This window comes from Myxine glutinosa, chromosome 12 (genome assembly GCF_964187855.1).
Source record: "Myxine glutinosa chromosome 12, kmMyxGlut1.1, whole genome shotgun sequence".
Classification (NCBI taxonomy): domain Eukaryota; kingdom Metazoa; phylum Chordata; class Myxini; order Myxiniformes; family Myxinidae; genus Myxine; species Myxine glutinosa.
Genome location: NC_136272.1, coordinates 34,276,310 through 34,301,890, shown reverse-complemented (window position 1 = coordinate 34,301,890; position 25,581 = coordinate 34,276,310). Strand labels below are relative to the sequence as shown.

At 45.3% G+C, this 25,581-nt stretch overlaps 1 protein-coding gene across 1 annotated transcript in view; it reads right to left on the bottom strand.

The window, feature by feature from the left end:
* ZNF330 (zinc finger protein 330) overlaps positions 1–25,581 on the bottom strand; it is a 75,978-nt gene that overhangs the window by 42,987 nt on the left and 7,410 nt on the right. Inside the window, exons 4-5 of the mRNA XM_068132780.2 lie at positions 11,005–11,075; positions 1,126–1,205 (exon numbers count right to left, since the gene is read on the bottom strand). Of these exons, the coding sequence (XP_067988881.2) occupies positions 1,126–1,205; positions 11,005–11,075 (151 nt within the window). The remainder of the gene's footprint in view (positions 1–1,125; positions 1,206–11,004; positions 11,076–25,581) is intronic.

Sequence of the window (25,581 nt, the reverse complement as noted above, 5' to 3'; positions counted from 1 at the left end):
TGTTGAAATGAAGATCAAATAGCTGTATGTTGAAATATGTTGAAAAAGTCAAAACTTTACATGGGGTGTACTTACTTTTTCACGTGACTGTACCTCGTCCCAGCCCTCTCCCATCCACAGAGCTCCCGATGTCCCTGTTCTCTACTGTTATTGTGCTTCCCCCTCCCTCCTCTTGTCTCCCGCTCCCTTTTTTATATGTTTTATGTGTTTGCTCTTACACGAGCCTCAACCCAGTATACATTAAAAAAAAAATCGTCAGCAAATGTTATGTAGATTATCACCACCGAAAAACTCAGAACTATCCTCTTTGCCGACTCCTTAATCATTGACCATTAAGGTGACTTTCATCCTGGTTTAAGTACCCTATATATGCCATCCGTTTCTCAACGACTAATGGATCACCTGATCTTTGAAAAAAAGGAGGTCAGGGTAGTTCCGCTCAACATTGTCTGCTTTCTCATCAAATGATACACAATTCTTTGCAAACTGCGTGTATCTTGTATCGAAGGCTCACATTTGAGTGATGAAATATTTTATCTTTTGGCTGGATTATCAGATTCCAAACTTTCCATACTGTTGCCCAAAAGTTTCATGTCAGTATTTTAAATCTCCATAGCAGCAATGTCTCCTGGAGGTACTGTTCAAAGTCAGATAGATTCAAGACTTTGACATTTGATTAATTAACAATCTGTATTATAAAAGGAGCCGTATCTGTCTGTCTGTTTGTCGTGTTAAAACTTGAGAATAGATTAATGGATTTCAATAAATCCAACTACGGTGGATTCAGGTAACTCCCGGGAATGTTTGTGATCCAAAAATTTTTAAAAAATTTTTGTTTTTATTTTTATGGGTACATGGATATGCGTGTCAAAACTACAAATGCCAACACGTGATGTTGGTTATCGCTGCACTAACCGGCGGCATTGATAGCTCTGTTTCGTCTGGCGGCACTGACTGCCACTGGTGATTTTGGGACTCCCAGGACTTCCCAGGAATCCTTTTTTTTTTTCCCCCCCCCCCCATAGATTAGCCATCGCAGCAAAGATTGGTATTTCCGTCAGCGAAGCGACGGGTCTTATATAGTGGTAATAAAATAGAATACTGTACATTAATATTTTCACATACCACCATGGCCATTCCGGTAGTGTATACACCGGGATGTTTGATCACACAGTCTGAAGATCGCTGCATGCATTTTGTCTTGCCTGGAACAAAATAAATGTGCATCCACAACTCCATTATGACTTTCCCTATTACCTTCTTGAGATAAAAACTAAATTAGACAGTGGGGTCCCGTTATAACAGTTATTTTAATGAATATCCTCATAATGATGGCACTATTGGTGGTAAACTCATTTTTAACAAACAAAATACAACTGTAAATAGCGAAAAACAAAATGAAGAATTTGTTTCCAAGAAAAACTTTCAAATCCATTGAGCCATTGATGACAAATTCAATAAACCAAATGCAGGTTAATCACATCAGGAAAAAAGCAAGTGTTTTTGATTTTTTGATTGTTTTGATAGACGAGTAGGGGTGGCACCACGGCAGTATATCATGCTCACAAACTTTGAACTCAAGGGGGTGACTCTTTTTGGAGGTGATTGTGATCTGTACTCCATTGGGTTATTTACAATGGCCAGTCAATAGAGTACAAGTTTGCTATACAAGATTCTACTGTGTATCTTAAAAATACATCAGTGTGACACCAATGTAGGCATCAGTGCACAGAATCTGCAGACAGCTGTGTCCACTTTGGACATCAAGGGCATCCGTCATCACACCGACGACCTGGCCAGTCTGCTGCGCCTATGTGCATCAGAATTCACATCGCATACACTGCACCTGCATCCAACGATGTTCATATAAATAGGGAGTGGGAGAGGGGATAGCACACACCTCTATCACTTTAATCACTTCTCTGTGTAGGGTTTTCCCTTTATTGGCATTGGCTCACTTGCTCACCTGCTCGTCACCTATTTTTACCTATACAGCCATCGCACAATGCACAATGCTGAGTGAGCACACCAAAGAAGGGAAGAGATTCGTCGAAAGCAACGACTCACACCACCATCATCATCATCTTGAAAGGGCATAATGAGCTATGGTGTTAGATATTATGAGGGCTATCAGATCTATTGATTTTGTACATAAACTATATCTTACTTTTATAGAATTTCCTTTTTGTTTTTGCTGGAACATCTCATCCTTGTCTTTTATCTGGACTTTACCCATGCATTTATTGGATGTAAAATAGCACCACTCGTTGTTTTGGATCAGCTGAGCAAACATATATTTGAGAGAACTTAATTGAGGGTCATTTCCAGATCATAAAGAGATGATGCAATGGAAACTGCAATGTCCCTGGACATTCCAATAATAATAATTCCAAAAAGGTTAAAATATAGGAGAGGTGGGGTATTTATTAAGTAATGGCCTGAAAGGTTCTGAAGAGGGATGGCAGCGTTGCTGAGTCTGTTGTAATATAATGGCTGTCAAGCTTCAGCAGAAATGAGCAACTTATTACAATGGTAGAAAACAATTACAAAAATACAGGCTTATTGGCCACCTCCATTCTTCTGTTCCTCTTTTCTCCTTTGGCAGCATCGTGAGCTCCGACTCATCTGGCGGCATCTCGCTCGATAGCTCCGACTCGTCTGGAGGCATCTCGCTCGATAGCTCCGACTCGTCTGGCGGCATCTCGCTCGATAGCTCCGACTCGTCTGGCGGCATCTCGCTCGATAGCTCCGACTCGTCTGGCGGCATCTCGCTCGATAGCTCCGACTTGTCTGGCGGCATCTCGCTCGATAGCTCCGACTCGTCTGGTGGCATCTCGCTCGATAGCTCCGACTCGTCTGGCGGCATCTCGCTCGATAGCTCCGACTCGTCTGGCGGCATCTCGCTCGATAGCTCCGACCCGTCTGGCGGCATCTCGCTCGATAGCTCCGACTCGTCTGGCGGCATCTCGCTCGATAGCTCCGACTCGTCTGGCGGCATCTCGCTCGATAGCTCCGACTCGTCCGGCGGCATTGATAGCTCTGTTTCGTCTGGCGGCACTGACTGCCACTAGTGATTTTGGGACTTTGGGACTGCTGATCGTTCATTGGCCTCAAATTGTCACAATTGGGTCGTTCATTGGTCTCGATTCCGCAACAAACAGATTGTTCATCAGTCTTGCCTTATCACTCAAGCTTGGGTATTTTATAACGCAGCGCTCCAAAAAGTATTTGCGTGCCTGAAGTCCTTTGCCATTGGGAATTGCTGTGTACAGATATTTGAAATCCATCATGAATAAAATTTTACTATTGGTCGAAACCTAAAGTGGTCAAAGATATAAAATGCATTTTTTTTTTTTTTTTTGTATACTGAATCGAGGCTCGTGAAAGAGCTAACATTTATTTCACAAACAAATCAACGAGACAAACAAAATATACAAAAAGAGGGAGCGGAAGACAAGATGGGGAGAGAAGGGGAAGCCCACAACCACAACATTTGAGAGCAGGGAGAAGTGTGGGAGGGAGAGGGCTTGGGGGGAGGAGGCGTGGGAAGGGGGGGAGAGGTATAAAACACAAGGGGACCGAAATTAGCGGGGGTAGAAAAGATCAAGGTTTTGGATGGGGGAGGATAAGAGATGGTGGTGAACAGCTGTTTTAAAGACCTGGAGGGTGGAGTGGGATTGAAGAGAGTGAGGGAGTTTGTTCCAGAGGTGGGAGAAAAGAGGAATGAAGGGGTGAAGGTGAGCAGAAAGTCTTGATTTTGGCAGTTTAACCATAAGAGGGTTGCAGGCAGATCTTGTGCAACCTGTAGGAATATTTGGGGGACAGAGCCCAGAGAGAGCTGGGGGGGGGGGGGGGGCAAGGCCAGAGAGGAGTCGGTAGAAGACGGAAAGACCACCAACCTGCCTGCGGTGAGTGAGTGAAAGGCCCTTGGAGTTAGCTTCATCGTGGGAGATTCCAATGATTCTGAACGCTTTGGTTTCAACAGCATGAAGACGAGCTAGGTGTGAGGCAGGAGCACCAGACCAGAGGGGAGAGTAGTATTCCATAGAGCTGCGGATGAAAGCCTTGTATGTGGTGAGGAGCTCAGGTGTGCCAAGGAAGGACTTCGCACGACGGAGGATGCCCAGTCGGCGACTGGCTTTGGAGGCCAGATTTGAAATGTGGTTTCCCCAGGAAAGATCATGGCAAATAGTGAGACCCAAAAGCTTGAGTGACAGAACTTCTTGGAGAGGATTATTCAGAAAGTGGATGGGAGGGTTGTCCAGTCGGTCTTTTCGGAGAGACATCGTAAGAGTGTGAGATTTATCAGGATTGAAAGACATGTTCCATTTGTTTGCCCAGTCTGTGATTTTGTCCAGGTCTGCAGAGAGTGAGGAGGCTGCAGACTGCCAATCTGAGGGATGAGGAATGGAGCGACAGAGAGTATAGTTGTCAGCAAAGAGATAGAGAGGATTTTCAAGAGAGTCAGAGAGATCATTGATGAAGACCAGAAAAAGCACAGGGCCCAGAACACTACCTTGGGGAACTCCAGCCTGAACAGGAAGAGGAGATGAGAGAAACCCATTCAGGGCCACACGTTGACTACGACCAGAGAGGAAGTCCGCCAGCCATGCGTGGAGATTTCCATGGATACCAAAGGAGGAGAGTTTGGTGAGCAGAGCAGGGTGCCAGACCGTATCGAAGGCACGTGAAATGTCAAGGGAGACAGCTCTAATTTCCTGTTTGGCGTTGAGGACCTCCATCCATTGTTGAGAAAGCAGAAGCAGCATGTCCAGAGTAGAGTGACCAGGTCTGAAACCAAATTGATGATCAGAGATCAAGCCATTGGAGAAGAGGAAAGATTTAATATCTGAAGCAATGATGGATTCCATGACTTTGCTGATAATTGTGAGGAGGCTGATTGGTCTGTAGTTGCTAGGATCTGTTTTTGCACCTTTTTTGTGCAAAGCGGTGATGTTGGCTGATTTCCAAGCAGATGGCAGATGACCTTGAGCAAAAGAGAGGGTGAAGAGAACAGAAAGAGGGAGTGAAAGAGCGGAAGAACAGGATTTTAGGACCCGTGGGCTGATGCCGTCAGGACCAGTTGCAGAATCAGAGTCGAGGGTTGAAAGAAACTTTTCCACCTTGTCAGGAGGAAAGGACACAGAGTCCAGGAGCAGCTGGGTACGACTGGGTACGGTGGGTACAGAGAGGGATTGGTTTGGGACACAGGATTTAGAGGCAAACACAGAGTTGAGGCATTCAGCTTTTTCACGTGCAGAGTCAGCCATTAGGCCGTTTGAGGTGAGGGAGGGGATGGAGGGGGAACAAACACCAGAAACAGATTTGACCAGACGCCACCAGGATTTGGAAGAGGGAGACAGATAAGAGAGTTCGGTCTTGAGAACGGTGAGATATTGTTTCCTGGCTCTCCGGAGGGTGGACACACACTTGTTTCGGGCTTTGTGAAAGGAAATGAGATTTCCTTCCGTTGGATTTGCTTTCCAGGAGACGAAAGCAAGTTGTTTCAGGGCAACAGCCTCACCACAAGATTCCGTGTACCATGGACGGGAGGAAGGGTATGACAACTGAAGACGAGATGGGATAAATCTGTGCATGAGAGAGAGCAATTTACTTTGAAAGAATTCCCAGGATGAGTTGATGTCAGAGGCGGTAGAGATGGGAGACCAGTCCAGATGATTGATGGCTGCTTGAAGACCGTGCCAGTTGGCCTGAGTGAAATGCCAGACTCGTCGACGCTGAGGAGGCTCTCTGAGAATGGTCAGAGAGATGTCCACTTTGACAAGCACATGATCAGATGAGCCGATTGGAGCAGAAGAGCAGCAGACATTTTCAGGGAAGTTAGTCATAACCAAGTCCAGAAGAGAAGATGCTCCGTTGACTGAGATCCGGGTCGGGAAATTGACAGATTGTGTCAGTCCCAGTGAGTCGCAGAAGTCCTTTGCTGAAGAGCCATGGCTGGTGAGAGAGGTACCCACACCCAGCCAACTGGCATGGTGACAATTGAAATCACCACATATGAGGAAGAGAGAGTTGGGATGGGTAGATAGAAGTTGGTCCATATTATCAGACAGCGAGATGTAGATGGAGTCATCACTGTTTGGTGGACGGTACAACACACATATGAACAAGAGGTGGGAGCGAAGGGGAAGCCGTAGCCAAAGGTATTCCTGGGGGTGAGGTGGAGAGAGGGCAGTGGAGGGCGAGTGAGGAAGAGAGTTTTTTTATAAAGATAGCAACCCCACCTCCAGGACGAGGCTCAGGTCTATCATACCGGAGGAGGGAGTAACCTGGGAGAGATACCAATGCATCAGAGACATCATGAATGAGGAAAGTTTCTGTTAAGCAGATCACATCTGGTTTGTCAGAAGCAACCTGTATGGAGAGATCAGTCAAGTTTGAGGTCCATACCGTTAATGAAGAGGAAGGGGGAGCATCGGGAACAGAACAGGGGGGGGGGGGGGGGAGGGGCAGGGTAAGATGTGGAAGAGGAGGAAGATGTAGGGAGAGCTGTTGAAGGTGTGTCAGAGATTTCAGAGATTTCAGAATAGCTTGGAGAAAGGGAAGAATGGGGCGGACAAAAGGTTTGATGGAGATTGGGTGAGGCACAGTGAGGTGTTATTTGAGGAGGGGGCAGAGCGAGGCAGAAGGTTGGGGGAGATGAAGGTGAAAGTTGGAAGGGGGAAGAAGCAGGGAGGATGCTTTGAGGAGGAGGGGTGAGAGGGGAGTCTAGGAGGGGAGGAGCGAGGGAGAGTCTCGGAGGGGAGGGGTGTGGGGGGAGTTTAGGAGGGAGGGGGGGAAGGGGCAAGGGGGGAGATTTGAAAGGGATGGGTGATGGGGAGGATTTGGAGGGGAGGGGTGATGGGGAAATTTTGGAGGGGAGGGGGGATGGGGAAGTTTTGGAGGGGAGGGGTGAGATTGGATTTTGAAAAGTGTACGATTCATGGGAAACGAACATTTTTTGCAAAATGAGTTTGAGACCTTCGAGTCAAAAATACGTTTGAGGACGCTGAAGGAGGGGTGGAGTTCTGGAGAGTTTAGGGAATGTAGAAAAGAGGAACTGTAAGAGATGGTATTGTTATTTTTTTTTGGAATGAATACATTTGGTGAGCAAGACGAAAGCATCCTTTTGTAGGAGAAGAAGAAAAAGGTGTTATAATATATGAGAGAAAACAGTTGTTCAGGGGAGAGATTATACATTTCTAACCACGTGATCGCGTGATCGCGAACAACGATGTCTGCTGCTAATGTCTGCTGCTCTAACTTCCCTGCTAATGTCTGCTGCTCTTCTTCTGCTCCAATCGGTTCTTCTGATCATGTGCTTGTCAAAGTGGACATCTCTCTGGCCATTCTCAGAGAGCCTCCTCAGCGTCGACGAGTCTGGCATTTCACTCAGGCCGACTGGGACGGTCTTCAAGCAGCCATCAATCGTCTGGATTGGTCTCCCATCTCCACTGCCTCTGACATCAATTCTTCCTGGGAATTCTTCCAAAGCAAACTGATCTCTCTCATGCACAGATTTATCCCATCTCGCCTTCAGTTGTCTTACCCTTCCTCCCGTCCATGGTACACTGAATCTTGTGGTGAGGCAGTTGCCCTGAAACAACTTGCCTTTGCCTCTTGGAAGGCTAATCCAACTGAAGGAAATCTCAGTTCCTTCCACCAAGCTCGGAACAAGTGTGTGTCTAACCTCAGGAGTGCCAGGAAGCACTATCTCTCCCCACTGAAGATTGAACTCTCAAACCTGTCTCCTTCCTCCAAATCCTGGTGGCGTCTGGTCAAATCCGTTTCTGGTGTTTGTTCCCCCTCCATCCCCTCCCTTACCTCAAATGGCCACACAGTTGACATCGCACGTGACAAAGCCGAATGCCTCAACTCTGTGTTTGCCTCAAAATCCTTAGTCCCAAACCCATCTCTCTCTGTTCCCACCTTTCCCAGTCGAACCAAACTGCTCCTGGACTCTGTGACCTTCTCTCCTGACAAGGTGGAGGAGTTTTTGTCAAACCTCGACTCTGATTCTGCAACTGGACCAGATGGTATCAGCCCACGGGTCCTAAAATCCTGCTCTGCCGCTCTATCTCACCCTCTCTCTGTTCTTTTCACCCTATCCTTTGCTCAAGGTCATCTGCCAGCATCCTGGAAATCAGCAAACATTACCGCTTTACACAAAAAAGGTGCAAAAACAGATCCTTGCAACTACAGACCAATCAGCCTGCTCCCAATTATCAGCAAAGTCATGGAATCCATCATTGCTTCGGATATGAAATCTTTCCTCTTCTCCAATGGCTTGATCTCTGATCATCAATTTGGTTTCAGACCAGATCACTCTACTCTGGACATGCTGCTTCTGCTGTCTCAACAATGGATGGAGGTCCTCAATGCCAAACAGGAAATCAGAGCTGTCTCCCTTGACATATCACGTGCCTTCGATACGGTCTGGCACCCAGCTCTGCTCACCAAACTCTCCTCCTATGGTATCCATGGAAATCTCCATGCATGGCCTGCGGACTTCCTCTCTGGTCGTAGTCAACGTGTGGCCCTGAATGGATTTCTCTCATCTCCCCTTCCCGTTCAGGCTGGAGTTCCCCAAGGCAGTGTGCTGGGCCCTGTGCTTTTTCTGGTCTTTATCAATGATCTCTCCGACTCTCTGGAAAATCCTCTGTATCTCTTTGCTGATGACTCCACTCTCTGCCGCTCCATTCCTCTTCCCTCAGATCGGCAGTCTGCAGCCTCCTCACTCTCTGAAGACCTGGACAAAATCACAGACTGGTCAAACATGTGGAACATGTCTTTCAATCCTGACAAATCTCACACTCTTACTATGTCTCTCCGAAAAGATCGACTGGACAACCCTCCCATCTACTTTCTCAACAATCCTCTCCAAGAAGTTCTGTCGCTCAAGCTTTTGGGTCTCACCATCTGCCATGATCTTTCTTGGGAAAACCACATTTCCAAGCTGGCCTCCAAAGCCAGTCGCCGACTGGGCATCCTCCGTCGTGCGAAGTCCTTCCTAGGCACACCTGAGCTCCTCACCACATACAAGGCTTTCATCCGCAGCTCAATGGAATACTGTTCTCCCCTATGGGCTGGTGCTCCTGCCTCACACCTGGCTCGGCTTCACGCTGTTGAATCCAAAGCTTTCAGAATCATTGGAATCTCCCGCGATGAAGCTATCTCTGAGGGCCTTTCACTCACTCACCGCAGGCAGGTAGGTGGTCTTTCTGTCTTCTACCGACTCCTCTCCGGCCTTGCTCCCCCAGCTCTCTCTGTGCTCTGTCCCCCAAATATTCCTACAGGTCGCACAAGATCTGCCAGCCACCCTCTGATGGTTAAACTGCCGAAATCTCGGCTCTCTGCTCACCTTCACTCTTTCATTCCTCTTTTCTCCCGCCTCTGGAACAAACTCCCACACTCACTTCAATCACACTCCTCCCTCCAGGTCTTCAAAACAGCTGTTCACCACCATCTCTTATCTTCCCCCATCCAAAACCTTGATCTTTTCTACCCCCACTAATTCACCCCAGATCCACCTTGTTTGAAATTCCAACTTCTTTCCTGGAAGTCTTGGCAGTGTCCATATGTTTTATACCTCTCCCACCCCCCCCCCCCCTTCCCATGCCTCCCCCCCAAAGCCCTCTCCCTCCCACAGTTCTCTCGATGTCTCCATGTCTCTCGGTCCCTGCTCTCAAATGTTGTGTTTGTGTCCTTCCCCCTCTCTCCCCATCTTGTCTACCGCTCCCGATGTTATTTGTTTTGTGTGTCTGTTTGTCTTTCTGTGTGATTAATGTTCGCTCTTTCACGAGCCTCGATCTTGTATACAAAAAAAAAAAAAAAAAAAAAAAAAAAAAAACCGTGAACGAAGAACGAACGAACAAATAAGAACAACAAATAAACGAATAAGACCTGAGAAGGAAATCTTTTTTGGGGTTTTTTTTTTTTTGAGTAGAGATATTAAACAAGGAGGTATGGGGTGAACGATTGGGACGAAACAGAGAATGAAAATAATTGCAGCGCATTCGACGAACCGCTGAGAGAAAAACAAAACCACAAGGTCGGAGACGGTACAGTAGCCTAAGCCTACGAGTACTAGGCCTCAGAATACTCGATACGCATTAACCGACGATTGTGTATACATGTAAGAAAAATTAGCACCGAAAATTTTCCTAAAGATACACTATAGGTACACACACCGAAAGATAGATACAGTCTCGACAAAAAAACACAATTGTGAAAGGTTACTTAGCTTCGAAAGCGTGAGCGCATGGAACAGCTTCGAAAAGACGTGACCTCGCCGTGATCTCGCGAGATCTGCATTATCAGTGTCCATGATGATTGAAGGGAGGATGAATGACAGGAGCAATCTCCTTAAATTTAAACTACAAAGCAGCCGGAGTTTTGGCCCTATTCATCTTCGGCAAATAACAAAGATGCAACATTATTGGAATAGTGGCAATGATGGTTTAAGGAATAAGTGCAAGTTCCTATTTAGAAATAAGCTCTTTAGCGGTCTCCTTCATAAGATTTTGATAAGCAGCAGTGAGGTCTTTCTTAACCACAGTGTTAAAATCAGTGTTGGTAAGTTGCTGGAAAGCTTGTTTATAACAAACAGCATAGATTATGTGGGTGCCACTGCAAACAGGTTAAATCCTATACACCAAAGTTGCATTCCTTTAACTAATTTTAAACAGGTGATTGCAAAAAAACATGCATCAGGTTGTAAATGAGCAAAAACAGTGGAGACTTTGTCACTTTATCAAATGATTTGATATCATTGCGAAAATGACAATAATATAATGTTAATGACAGAACTATAACTTTGGAGACCGAGAGAGAGACCGAGAGAGAGACCGAGAGAGAGACCGAGAGAGAGACCGAGAGAGAGACCGAGAGAGAGACCGAGACCGAGACCGAGACCGAGACAGACAGAGAGACACAGAGAGAGAGAGAGATCAACGCAAGAGAGACCAAGACACCCGAATCATAAGATGTTGGAGGCAAGCTTACCACAATTTCCACATATTGGCAACTTCTGCAATGAACTGCAGAAATAGCAAAAGGCTCTGTTCTTCTGACGTCTGGATAGAGACAAGGAATCAAATATGTCAAAAAGTAAATGTCCACAACTAATCCTCTCATTGTTTTAATTACTTTAGGACCAATACAACAACAACAACATGCATTTTAAGGCCATTTTCCCTGCTGGAGCAGGGATTAGCCTTGCGGTCCCCATGACAATCTTCTCCATTTTGCCCTATTTTCTGCATCTCCCCTTGTTAACCCCCTTGCCCGCATTTCTTCTTCCACCATCTTTAGCCAAGTTTTTCTCAGTCTTCCCTGTCCTCTACTTCCTTCTACATTCATTTCCATCACTCTTCTCAACCAGTCACTTTCATCCTTCCTCAACACATGGCCAAACCATCTCAACCTGTTCGTCTTCACAGCATCAATCACAGGCTCTATTCCCATCATCTTTCGCAATTCATCATTTGTCTTCCTCTCTCTCAACGATACTCTGCACATCCACCGAACCATTCGCATTTCCACCCTTTCCAGCCTTCGTTGCTGCTCTACGTTCATTACCCATGTCTCGCTCCCATAAATCATAGCACTTCTCACACATGCAGCATACACCTTTCCCTTCAGCTTCAACGACACTACTCTCCTCATCAGCACGCCACTCAGTTCCCGAAACTTCTTCCATGCACATCTCACTCTTGCAACCGTTGCCGAGTCTGATCCACCTTCTCCATTCAGCATGTCTCCGAGGTAGCAAAATGTTTTCACACCTTCCAGCTTCACGCCGTCTCCAAGATCCAACTCAACATTTCCTCCATCTGCAGCTCCCTCTGTGCACACCTTACATTTGAATGTAGCTGCCACACTGGTTAATGACCCTCTCAGACCACTACATTTTTGATGAACCCACTCAGCGCACATTGTACATTGAATGGAGTTCACTCCGACACCATTCCTGCACACAGCACATGGCCACTTCCCAGCTCTTTCCACCTCACCACATGCTTTACCACTTGCCATCACCTTCGTCTTTCCTATATTCACCTTCAGACCTTTTGTCTCTATACAATCCTTCCACTTGTTCATCTTTTCCTTCAGTCCATCCATACTTTCCGTAATCAACACCAGATCATCTGCATACAACAACTCCCACAGTAAACCCTCCTTTACATTCTGAGCCAGCACCTCCATCACAGCTACAAACAGTAGTGGACTTAGTACCGACCACTGATGCACTCCCACCTTCACCTCAAACTCACCACTGTTCCCGTCCTTCGTCCTTACAGCTGTGCACGCTCTTTTGTACATTGCCATCACTACTCTGATCAACCATTCCTCCACTCCTAACTTCCTCAATGCCCATGTCAATACTTCGCGTGGAACCCCATCGAATGCTTTCTCCAGATCAACAAACCCAAGAAACAACTTCTTCCTCTTCTCCATGTACTTCTCCTGCAACTGCCTCACAATAAAGAGCATGTCTGTCGTTCCTCTTCCTGGCATAAATCCAAACTGCATTTCGTCGATCTTCACCTTCTTCCTTATCCACCTCTCCAACACCCTTTCCAATACCTTCATTCCATGCTCCAATAACTTTATCGCTCGGTACGAGCCACACTCCAGAGGGTCACCTTTCCCCTTGTATAGATGGACGAGGGTACTCAGTTCCCAATCCACTGGAATGCGGCCTTCTTTCACCACCAGATTACAGATCTCTGTCATTCTCTTCACACCCCAACTTCCTGCTGCCTTCAACATATCTCCCACAACTCCCGTCGGCCCTTCCGCTTTTTTACTCTTCATTGCTTTTATCGCTTCCTCAACTTCCTTCTCAGTTATCTTCTCTGCCGGTCCTAAAACTGGGTTACTCTCTATGTTGCCATCCCATTCACTCTCTGTATTCAACAGCATTTCCATATATCGTTTCCATCTTCCTTTAATTCCATCTGGATCCACAACGATTTGTCCCACTTCATCCTTCAAGCAACTCACCCCCATCACATCACACCTCTCTTTCGCTATCTGCTTTGCAATCCTGAATACCGCTCTCTGACCCTCTTCCGAATCCAAGCTTTCTCCGAACATTTTCCTACATGCCTCCTGCACCTTTGCTATCTCTTTCTTTGCAGCCTTCTTGGCTGCCTTATAACTTTCATGCTCTGCTTTTTCTGCTCCCGTACTAGTCAGGTTCACTATGTCAATAAATTATATTTCGTTCAAAATCATGGTAGATTAGCAAACCTATACATTTTTGGAAAGGTTATAGCATAAGGAAACTAAAAATCAATGTTTACATTTGGAGAGATACCTGTATGGCGGCCATTTTGGATTTTCAAAATGGCCACTGTAAAATACATATTTTGTTCTATTTCTGCCTCTAATTACCCTAAAAACTTTTTAAAATATACTAAACCTATATTTTCAGGGACAAGGAATCCAATGAAAGTATCAAATTAGTGCTATGGGGAATGGTAAGACACGAATCAAAGGTTTTGAATTGCAAAATACTGTCTTTATATTCGCGATAAGTTGCATAATCAAATCCATGTTATCATTTTGTACAGGTAGTTAATAACATCAAAATGTGTCACAATAATTCATATCACCAAACATACACAGGCAGTCAGCAAAATCATATATACACATGCAGTCAGTATAACTTCACATCTACACAGGCAGTCAATGACAAAATATACACAGGCAGTCAATGGCATCAAACATACACGATTACAGAATATGCCATTTAGAGTTCGTCATCACTGTCCTGTGTGTCGTATCCGACAATATAGTCCACATCGTTTTCACAGTCCGTTCCACACAAGCAAAGGTCGGTCAAATTGATTGGCAAATCGAATTGGTCGAATGGTCGATCGAATCGAATCGAATCGATCGAATGGTCGATCGAAGCGATTGGTCGAATGGAATTGGTCGATTGGTCGATTTGGTCGAATCGAATTGGTCGGAATTGGCAAATGTAAACATTGATTTTCAGATTTTCCATGTAATAACGTTTCCAAAAATGTATAGCTTGGCTAATCTACCATGATTTTGAACGAAAAAACATAGTGAACCTGACTATACCCTTCGCCTTCTGCCACTCCTTGAACTTCTTCCTCTTCTCGTCAATCCTCTTTCCAACTTCTTCATCCCACCACCATGTTTCCGAGTGCCTCGGTGGTCCTTTTGTCCATCCACATACCTCACCAACGGCTCCCAACAGACTATCTTTTGTTGACATCCAACCATGTTCAAGCTCAACCACATCATCCTCTACCCTACTCAGCCTCTATTTTAATGCCTCCCTTACTGTCACTGTCACCTCTTTCAACCTCCACACCTTCATTCTCGGTTGGTACTTCACCCGCCGAGCTCTCCTCGCACCTTTCACCCTTATGTCGCAGACAACCAAGTGGTGCTGTGAAACAGCCTCCTCCCCCGGGATCACCTTTGTGTCCCGGAGGTGTCCCCTATCTCGCCTACGCACCATCAGGTAGTCAACGGTTGTCGTCGACCCACCTGACGTGTATGTAACAAGCTTATTATCCTCTTTCTGGAACTGAGTATTACAAATCAACAAATCACCTCCATCAGTAAACTCCAAAATTCTTTCACCTTCTCCATTTCTAACACCATATCCGTAACCCCCATGAACTCCCTCAAAACCGTCCATACTCCTTCCCACATGTCCATTTAGGTCTCCTCCTACCACAACAACTTCCTCATCTTTCACGTTTTCCATCAGCTTCTCTATCGCACACCAGAACTTGTCCTTGTCTTCATCGCTCCGACCAACCTGCGGAGCATATCCTGAGATGACGTTCACCAAGAGCTTTCCAATCATCATTTTCACCATCATCAACCTATCACTCACTCTAGTCACACTCACCACACTGTCTACAAACTCCTCAGAAAACAGGACATCAACACCATTCACGCCCTCCGGGCACCCTTGCCACACAAACTTGTATTTCTGTCCCTGCCTACCCTTCAACATTCTCACACCACTTCCTTTCCATCTCGTCTCTTGCACACAACATATGTCCACTTCTCCTGATCTCCCTGTCATTGTCCCTACATTCCATGTCCCAAACCTCAGAAACCGATCTCCACTTCGGGATGTACCCTGCCCATATGTAGTTGTAATTGTCATGGTTCTCTTTTTGAGGCAATGTTTTTATGGCCGGATGCCCTTCTTGACGCCAACCCTCTTAGTCGCCTCTTACGACACGCAGGGATACGGTGTACCTATTCTAACCAGGGTATACACCGGGATACTTTAGGACCAATAGAGGTGAGGAAAATATTTCAGAGTCAAATTGAAGAGTAGACTACTGACAGAAAGCAGCACTTAAAAGTTCTACTCGATGCAGCCCTTCTACTCGATAGTCCGCAGGATCACCTGGTCTTGCATGTTTTGATTTTGAATCAGGGGGCCTCCCAGGGAATAGCGGGTCTCCCAGAGGATTGGGGAGTCTCCCAGAGGATCAGGGGGTCTTCCTAGGGGATCAGGGGGTCTTCCCAGGGGATCAGGGGGTCTTCCCAGGGGATCAGGGGGTCTTCCCAGGGGATCAGGGAGTCTCCCAGAGGATCAGGGAGTCTTCCCAGGGGATCAGGGGGTCTTCCCAGGGGATCAGTGGGTCTCCCAGGGGATCAGTGGGTCTCCCAGGGGATCAATGGGTCTCCCAGGGGATCAATGGGTCTCCCAGGGGATCAGGAGGTCTCCCAGAGGATCAGGAGGTCTCCCAGAGGATCAGGGGGTCTCCCAGAGGATCAGGGGGTCTCCCAGAGGATCAGGGGTCTCCCAGAGGATCAGGGGGTCTCCCAGAGGATCAGGGGGTCTCCCAGAGGATCAGGGGGTCTCCCACAGGATCATGGGGTCTCCCAGGCAAGTTCCAAAAATCACCAGTGTTCTGAACTACAACCTCAAGAGATAACCCTCACTCGGAGCTATTTATTTTTATAATGCCCAGTAGGGCTGTCAACCGAGCCGAGACCGGGACGAAATCCCGGCGGTTTCGGCTTTCGAGACGGTCTCGGGACGGTCCCGAGATAAATTGATTGACGCAATTTCTCGGTAAAAAAATCCCGGTTAAAATTCCAACTTCTTGCAGATATTTTCCATAATAGAGGCATTTATTGAGCCTTGCTTTCATTACTCTGCTTCTGCACAAGCATCATTTTTCGCAAGTGCAGCTGAACTGACACAAACGATGATAGATAAAGTAAACTCACTGTTCCAGGATTTTCCCCTCGTCAACAAACAATGCACTGCAAACGAATCCGAATTCGGAATCCGGATCTTCACCAACATCCAATCATGTCGTCCTTGTCACACACGCTGCATCTCCACAAAATTTCGTCCGAATCCGTCCACAACTTTTTGAGATATTGTGTTCACAAACAAACGGACAAACAGACAGGAGTGAAAACATAACCTCCATCCACCTTTGGTGGCGGAGGTAACGAAATCAGGATGAAGGTCCCAATGAAAATCCGCCGCGTCGCGGCTTTATTTAAACTGTTGAATCCTTCCGCTGTATCACTCCGCCTCGCCCCGCCCCGCTGCGGTCACGTGTCCGTCCTTGGAGACGAGTTACGGAATGTGGTTGCTATGGTCTTTAGCACATTAATATCGAGGGACTCGCTCGAGGCCCCGTGATTGGAGGGACGATGTTTATTTAGATTAAAAACACGTTTATAACGGATTATTCTACACACAATGTATTAATACAAGTACAATACATTATGTAGTTTTATGAAATGAGTTTTTGATGAACGTTTATGTTTAATTGCAACGCTAAATCTATAAATTGTAAGAATCCCTCGGGGTTTGGTTTGACGGTTTGAATGTGAAAGTATTTTGGTTATCTTATCTCCACTTTAGGCCTGATAAGTTGATTACGTTTACTTTAGTCACAGAGTCAAAATAAGGAGGGGGGGGGGGGGTGATCACTACACCGCCTGCTTTATAATTTACTAGCAGAAGTACCCGGCATTGCCGGGCGGGGGAGGGGAGGGGAACGGGGGGGGGGGGGGGGAGCAAGCCCCTTGGCAATCACAACTCACAAAATGATAATGAAACTCCAACCAGGACTCGAATATGCCTGGGCAGAAACATTTTCTCCCTCTCTGACATTCCGAGCAAGAAATTACACGACAATACAAACTGTAATGAGATAACCCGGTCACATCGGTGGCCGATCATCTGCATGTAGGCGGTGTATTTTATTTCATCCCGGTAAATAATAATATAATAATAATAATGCATTTATTTTATATAGCGCTTTTCAGGAAGCCCAAAGACGCTTTGACAGAGTGCAAAACATAATGCATAGCAAAACATAAAAACAATTGCAAAAAAAGAAGAATCAATAGGGAAATATTCAAAGCACAAAGGAGGGAGAAGGAGAGGAGATAGTCAGGGGTTAGATGCTGTGGGTTAAATGTTGAATGCAGTGTTGAATAGGTGGGTCTTGAGTGATGTTTTGAATGTGGTGAGTGAGGAGGAGTCTCTGATGGTGTGAGGTAGCGAGTTCCAGAGGGTGGGAGCAGCGATGGAGAAGGCCCTGTCCCCCCAGGATCTAAATTTGGTCCGGATGGGGGGGGGGGGGGGGGGTCAGGAGGTTGGTACCAGCAGAGCGGAGGTTGCGGGTGGGAGTGTGTCTGGAGAGGAGGTCAGCCAGGTAGGATGGGGCCAGGTTATGGAGGGCTTTGTAGGTCAAGAGGAGGATTTTGTACTGGATTCTCTGGGAGATGGGGAGCCAGTGAAGCTTGTAAAGGACGGGGGTGATGTGGTCACGGGTCCGGGAATGGGTGAGTAGACGGGCAGCGGAGTTCTGAATGTTCTAAATGTTCTAAATGGAAGCTAAGTCGGAATTTAAGTACTCAACATCAGAAATGAATTTTTTTCATTGTTGTTTATATATTGTAATGAAATTCCATTATTTGTGAAGCCTTATTATTATTATTATTATTTTTTTTTTTTTTTTTTTTACTTTGCCGGGAACCGAGCCGAGCCGAGATCCCGTTATGAAAATTGAAAATTTATCGAGACGGTTCCGAGACGGGATTTTGAATCTAGCTAACAGCACTAATATTGCCCAGGTATATCCATCAATAAATCGTTATTTTTTAATAAAGCTGCACATTTTCGATGCACCTTATGAGACAATGTAAACTTGAGATATAACTGAACGACTTGAAAAAGGGGGTTTCTCAACCACTCACAAAAAAGTGTTCACCCAGCTGGTAAAATAAGCAGAATATCTCATAACATAACTTAGAGAACACATTTTAGCAGGTAGGCCAGAAACTGCTGTTTATACTTTTCAAGTTTAAAATCAGACCAGTTAACCCATTGTATTATAACGCAAAGGTCTCCTCCCCATTCAAACCTAAAATCTCCTCCCCAATCAAATCACGTGACTTAGACGTCCAGGGAACAGTGCCGAAAACTATTTGAAATATCTCGCTTGCCCATCTTCTGGTATAACCTTTTTCAAAACGACATTCAATTATATGTATAAATTCTTGCATTATTCACCTTGAATTTAGGTTTCTTAAAACAGAATCATTTTAAATATTCAAATTTTGTAAAGATTTACAAAGGTAGTTTCTGTTAAGGAATGGACTGTTATTTTACACATCCACAAGACCTCAAATGATAAAAACCCATTTCTGTGTTTCTACTTCTCGTGAATATTTTACTCTATCTGTCTGGCTGGCAGTCAAAGAAAATTGAAAATCATTCCAAAGAGAAAACTTGCTGTTTTTAACGATGTCATAGAACACATAAACAACAGCCACAAATAACTAATGCCAAGTGTTAAATAAGGTGATGTAAATGACACTATGTCAATGGCGGTAAACTCCCATAATTATTTTTAATACGAACTTGAAAATCGTAATTTTATAGATATTGAATTATATACTTGAACACTGTAGAACATAAATCGCCTTCTTTCCGCTTCCAAAGACCTCTAGTTTTGCAGTGCATGTACTTGGACATATTAAAGAAGGTGGTGTATAAGATACTGCAAAATGGCGATAAACTTTCCCGAATTATTTTTTTATACGAGCTGTAAAATCATTTTATTTCATGGAATTTTAACATAAACACTGCGTGGGGTAAGGTGTTCTACGAACTCTCTAGTTGTCTTTTGTTTGCTCCTCAGTCTTGCAACATGCAGGTTTTATGACCATCGGAGCTCAGAGGTTTGTTTTTCATGGCATCTTATACGTGGGATTACCTAGCCCCAATCTCAATTTAGCCCCCATTAGTTTTCTGCAATAAACCTATCGACCTTTTAACATGTTGATTGCTGACTACGAGTATACTTGTGGTGCTGGGTGACCCAGATTCTGCCACCGTGAGTATAAAAGATTGCGCCATTGTATTGTAAACAGAATATTCCGGGGTGCCAGATAACACAACAAATGATATGCTGCCAGTTTGGTGAACATAAATCGATGTAATAATCATGATCAAATTTGTGTTGTACCATTATACGCAAAGTTGAAAATCACTGGAGTTCGCAAATCTGATATCGACACAAAGCTCACTTCAGCTCAACTAGGACTACAGAAGAGATGGTTACAACGCGAAAATAAATGACAGTGGTGAAAGAATCTTGTATGGTGAGAGTTGGCAGTCAACGTGTTAAAAATTAATGTTGGACAGATTATAGAGCACTTCCCTATCGGCCTCACGTTATTCATCCAATGTCGTGCTATTGCCATAATAGCACTTTTCATACAAACTTCATCAACCCTATTGCTGGGCCTACTCTAGGGAATACGATTTCCATTTTGATCTCATCTCCCATTTAAGTTTGTTCCTGTGTCTGCAGAAAGAATACCCAGGCAAGTGTAATTCCCCATGAATCACAGTTGTTGTAAATCGACTTACAAATTAAAATCTCCTGGACATCACCATCTGTTCTATTTTTAACAAATTGATAATTTATTTAATCCACACACCACACAGGTTCCTGTTCTTATGACTTTATTACACTTCGTTTTAACAAAGGAAATATTTTTAGTATCAGTTTTCTTTTTGCAATTACGATAAAAAAAAAAATTTTTTAAGATATACAGTGGAACCTCGACTTACGAGTGCCCCAACTTACGAGTTTTTCGAGATACGAGCCGTCACTCTGGCAGTTTATTGCTTTGAGATGCGAGCCGAGATCCGAGTTACGAGCTTTCGCCACCCGGTCACGTGGTTATCTTGCCGTGCACGTACAGTATCTCTGTCGTAGTATAGCGCTGCATTTTAGATTTCGCATTTCGGTTATTTTGAGTTTACGCCGCCAGGTGGGCTCCGGTCACGTGGTTAACTTGCCGTGCACGTACAGTATCTCTGTCGTTTCGCGCTAATGATATATAAAGCCGCCGATAATGATATGATAATTTATGATAATCTATGCAGCACGACGTGGTCCTCACGTCACACAAGGCGCCTTTGCCGGCGCAAAACGGCTCTCTCAGGGTCAAACTCGGTATCGTTTTGAGCGCACGGTTCAGACCTTCAAGAAAAAGTTTATTTTGTAAAAATCGAGCCACGCGTTCAAAAGATATGACCGGTTTTGTTCGCCGGCACGTCGGCGCTCGAATCGAATCGAGTTAAAACGAACACTGCCGTTGTCGGGTCCGTCTGAGACAACCACCGGGCCTAGAACGCTGGGACCGGTCTCGTTGGATAGGCCTGGATCAGATCTCGAAACGCTGGAAGCTGCACCTCTCTGTGATAATCTTGTGGACCATGACAAGAGATCGTGCGACACGTGGTTATCATGCCGTGCAAGTACAGTATCTCTGCCGTCAACTTGTTCAGAGTGCCGGCGATAGCTCGCCTTCTCTTTGTGGAAAACACGGTGAGATCCTTAACATCCAACAACTAATGGGACGCAAACGGGGCGCCCAGTTTAGCGGTACACCCATTGATGAATCACCCTGCCTGTGATTCACCCATGACAGGTTATAGCTGGGTCGGGATTCAAACCCAGGCTGGACAGTTTAGACTTTAGAGTCAAGTGTGCGTACCTCCAGTCCAGGCCATCCTGCCAACTTGTATGCTGCATACAGGTGAAATATAAAGCGCGAGATATTTTTATATATACCGTACTGTATATTTAAAAAAAAATTGGTGTGGTTTTTGGCGGGCTGGAACGGATTAATAGCATTTCAATGCATTTCAATGGGGAAATTTGATTTGAGATACGAGCAATTTGACTTACGAGCTCGGTCACGGAACGGATTAAACTCGTAAGTCAAGGTTCCACTGTAGTTGTATTTATTAGTTGGAAATTTTTAAATCAAAAGCAGGCTTCTTACATAAATAAATTATTTATTTCCATTTCTATATTATACTGTCAAATATTTCCTCAGTCTTTCATCCCTTTCACTTTGCTATTTATTACATAAACATATTTACGTATTCTCCAACAAAATTTCTAGCCAAATTTACAACCACATTTGTATCCTTTTTGGTATCTGGCTCTCAAAATGTATTTCCAATTTTTAATATATATCACCCATCTTAAAGATTAATAATATGCGATTTCTCACATTACCAAAACACTCTCCAATTTCTAAAATGAATTATCGGAATTTGTTAGACATTACAAATTCGTCTTTGGGTCTTTGGGCTTCTTGAAAAGCGCTATATAAAATAAATGTATTATTATTATTATTACCAATGATTAGGAATAAAATTCATTATTTGGTCTTTCAATCCCAAATTCATAAAAAATCTAAATTGCTATGAATACCGTATTAGCTTCATGTAATTTTCACCATTTTCTTGCATTTCATTCTCACCTTAACCTCAAACCTCCTTTTCACTTTCTTCACATTACACATCTTCTCCTTCATCCTGACCTTCCACACCAGTGTCCTGGCTAATCCTCGAACCCTCATTGCTTTCATCCCAGAGCATAGAGCTGGGGTGGGGAACCTCCGGCCTCCGGGCCGTATACGGCCCGCGAGACCGTTTGATCCGGCCCGCGAGGCAATTCATCTATCTATAATTCCAGTAATCTCTGTCTGTCTGTCTGTACGTTTGTTTGTCTGTGACCGCTGTTTCTCGACAACCACGGGTCCGATATACTTTTAACTTGCCAGGTATATTGCTGGGGACCCGAGGATGTGCCTTTTCAAGGTTTCATATTAATCGGACAATTACTTACCGAGCTATGTCCAAAAAACGATTCAACCAATCAGAGAGCAGCGAACGATCGCGTGTGCCGAACGTGGCGGGCACACTCTGCCTCGGATGGCACATTTGAGAGCGTATTCATTTATTTCACGTTTGCAAACTATGTTGGCGTTAAACTATGTTTTACAACTAATAAAAACGAATTTGCGATTCATTCGCTTTCCTGCGCGTTTGTGCACGCGATGGCGATTTCTTTACCAAACTCCGGAAGCCGTTCGCTTTGGACCAAACCATTGCATGTAAATAGAGGGGGGGGATTGTCACCACTCGCAAGCCGTTCGCTTTGGACCAAACCATTTCATGTAAATAGAGGGGGGGGATATAATTTTAGATATAGATATAGTACGGGCATGCCCTAGTCTATCTATAATTCCAGTAATCTCTCCCTTTTATTTTATTTTTTTCTTCTTTTTTTTTGTATACAAGATCGAGGCTCGTGAAAGAGCTAACATTAATCACACAAAAAGTCAAACCGACACACAAAACACAAAAAACAAGGGGAGCAGCAGACAAGATGGGGAGAGAGGGGGGAGGACACAAACACAATATTTGAGAGCAGGGACATCGGGAGGACTTGGGGGGAGGTGGGAGAGGAATAAAACATATGAACACTGCAAGGACTCTGGGGTGAATTACCGGGGGTAGAAAAGATCAAGGTTTTCGATGGGGGAAGATAAGAGATGGTGGTGAACAGCTGTTTTAAAGACCTGGAGGGAGGAGTGGGATTGAAGGGAGTGGGGGAGTTTGTTCCAGAGGTGGGAGAAAAGGGGAATGAAAGAGTGAAGGTGAGCAGAGAGCCTAGACTTTGGCAGTTTAACCATAAGAGGGTTGCAGGCAGATCTTGTGCGACCTGAAGGAATATTGAGGGGACAGAGCACAGAGAGAGCTGGGGGAGCAAGGCCGGAGAGGAGTCGGTAGAAGACAGAAAGACCACCAACCTGCCTGCGGTGAGTGAGTGAAAGGCCCTCGGAGTCGACTTCATCGCAGGAGATTCCAATGATTCTGAAAGCTTTGGCCTCAGCAGCGTGAAGCCGAGCAAGGTGCGAGGCAGGAGCACCAGCCCAGAGGGGAGAACAGTATTCCATTGAGCTGCGGCTGAAAGCCTTGTATGTGGTGAGGAGCTCAGGTGTGCCAAGGAAGGACTTCGCACGACGGAGGATGCCCAGTCGGCGACTGGCTTTGGAGGCCAGCTTGGAAATGTGGTTTTCCCAAGAAAGATCATGGCAGATAGTGAGACCCAAAAGCTTGAGCGACAGAACTTCTTGGAGAGGATTGTTGAGAAAGTAGATGGGAGGGTTTTCCAGTCGGTCCTTTCGGAGAGACATTGTAAGAGTGTGAGATTTGTCAGGATTGAAAGACATGTTCCACTTGTTTGACCAGTCTGTGATTTTGTCCAGGTCTGCAGAGAGTGAGGAGGCTGCAGACTGCCGATCTGAGGGATGAGGAATAGAGCGGCAGATAGTGGAGTCATCAGCAAAGAGATAGAGAGGATTTTCCAGAGAGTCGGAGAGATCATTGATGAAGACCAGAAATAGCACAGGGCCCAGAACACTACCTTGGGGAACTCCAGCCAGAACAGGCAGGGGAGATGAGAGAAATCCATTCAGGGCCACACGTTGCCTACGACCAGAGAGGAAGTCCGCAAGCCATGAGTGGAGATTTCCCTGAATACCATAGGAGGTGAGTTTGGTGAGCAGAGCTGGGTGCCAGACCGTATCGAAGGCACGTGATATGTCAAGTGAGACAGCTCTGATTTCCTGTTTGGCATCGAGGACCTCCATCCATTGTTGAGACAGCAGAAGCAACATGTCCAGAGTAGAATGACCTGGTCTGAATCCAAATTGATGATCAGAGATCAAGCCATTGGAGAAGAGGAAGGATTTGATATCCGAAGCAATGATGGATTCCATGACTTTGCTGATAATTGGGAGCAGGCTGATTGGTCTGTAGTTGCAAGGATCTGTTTTTGCACCTTTTTTGTGTAAAGCGGTAATGTTTGCTGATTTCCAAGATGCTGGCAGATGACCTTGAGCAAAAGAGAGGGTGAAAAGAACAGAGAGAGGGTGAGATAGAGCGGCAGAGCAGGATTTTAGGACCCGAGGGCTGATGCCATCTGGTCCAGTTGCAGAATCAGAGTCGAGGTTTGATAAAAACTTCTCCACCTTGTCAGGAGAGAAGGACACAGAGTCCAGGAGCAGTTGGGTTCGACTGGGAAAGGTGGGAACAGAGAGAGATGGGTTTGGGACACAAGATTTTGAGGCAAACACAGAGTTGAGGCATTCGGCTTTGTCACGTGCGGTGTCAACTGTGTCGCCATTTGAGGTAAGGGAGGGGATGGAGGGGGAACAAACACCAGAAACGGATTTGACCAGACGCCACCAGGATTTGGAGGAAGGAGACAGGTTTGAGAGTTCAATCTTGAGTGTGGAGAGATAGTGCTTCCTGGCACTCCTGAGGGTAGAAACACACTTGTTTCGAGCTTGGTGGAAGGAACTGAGATTGCCTTCAGTTGGATTTGCCTTCCAAGACGCAAAGGCAAGTTGTTTCAGGGCAACTGCCTCACCACAAGATTCAGTGTACCATGGACGGGAGGAAGGGTAAGACAACTGAAGACGAGATGGGATAAATCTGTGCATGAGAGAGAGCAGTTTGCTTTGGAAGAATTCCCAGGAAGAATTGATGTCAGAGGCATTAGAGATGGAAGACCAGTCCAGTTGATTGATGGCTGCTTGCAGACCGTGCCAGTTGGCCTGAGTGAAATGCCAGACTCGTCGGCGCTGAGGAGGCTCTCTGAGAAGGTTTTAAATTTTTCCTTTTCAATTTTCAATTTTTCCTTTTCAAGGTTTTAAATTAATTGGACAAAGGGTAACCAAGTTATGGCCAAAAACGATTCAACCAATCAGAGAGGAGCGAGCTTTCACGTGTTGTAACAGTCAACGAATGCCGAACGTGGCGAGCAGACGCTGCCTCGGACGGCACATTTGAGAACTTATTCATTTATTTGACGTTGGCAAAATATGTTGGCGCTAACAGAATAATTGCCATCAAATTAAAACTAATTTGCGATTAATCGTAACTGCGATATGCGACTTTCCGGACAGTCAAGTGAGTTCCGGACAGTCGTAACTGCGATATGCGACCTTCCGGACAGTCAAGTGATCGCGTGATCTCATGTCATCATTTCATTCAGTATATGCAAACATGGCGACTAACAAGAAAAGAAAGGTAGATGCGGAATGTCGCGCTTTCCAAGAGAAATGGGCAAACGATTATTTCTTTGTGGAAGTAAAAGGCAAGCCAGTATGCCTAGTTTGTCGGGAAGCGCTATCGGTGATGAAAAAGGCCAA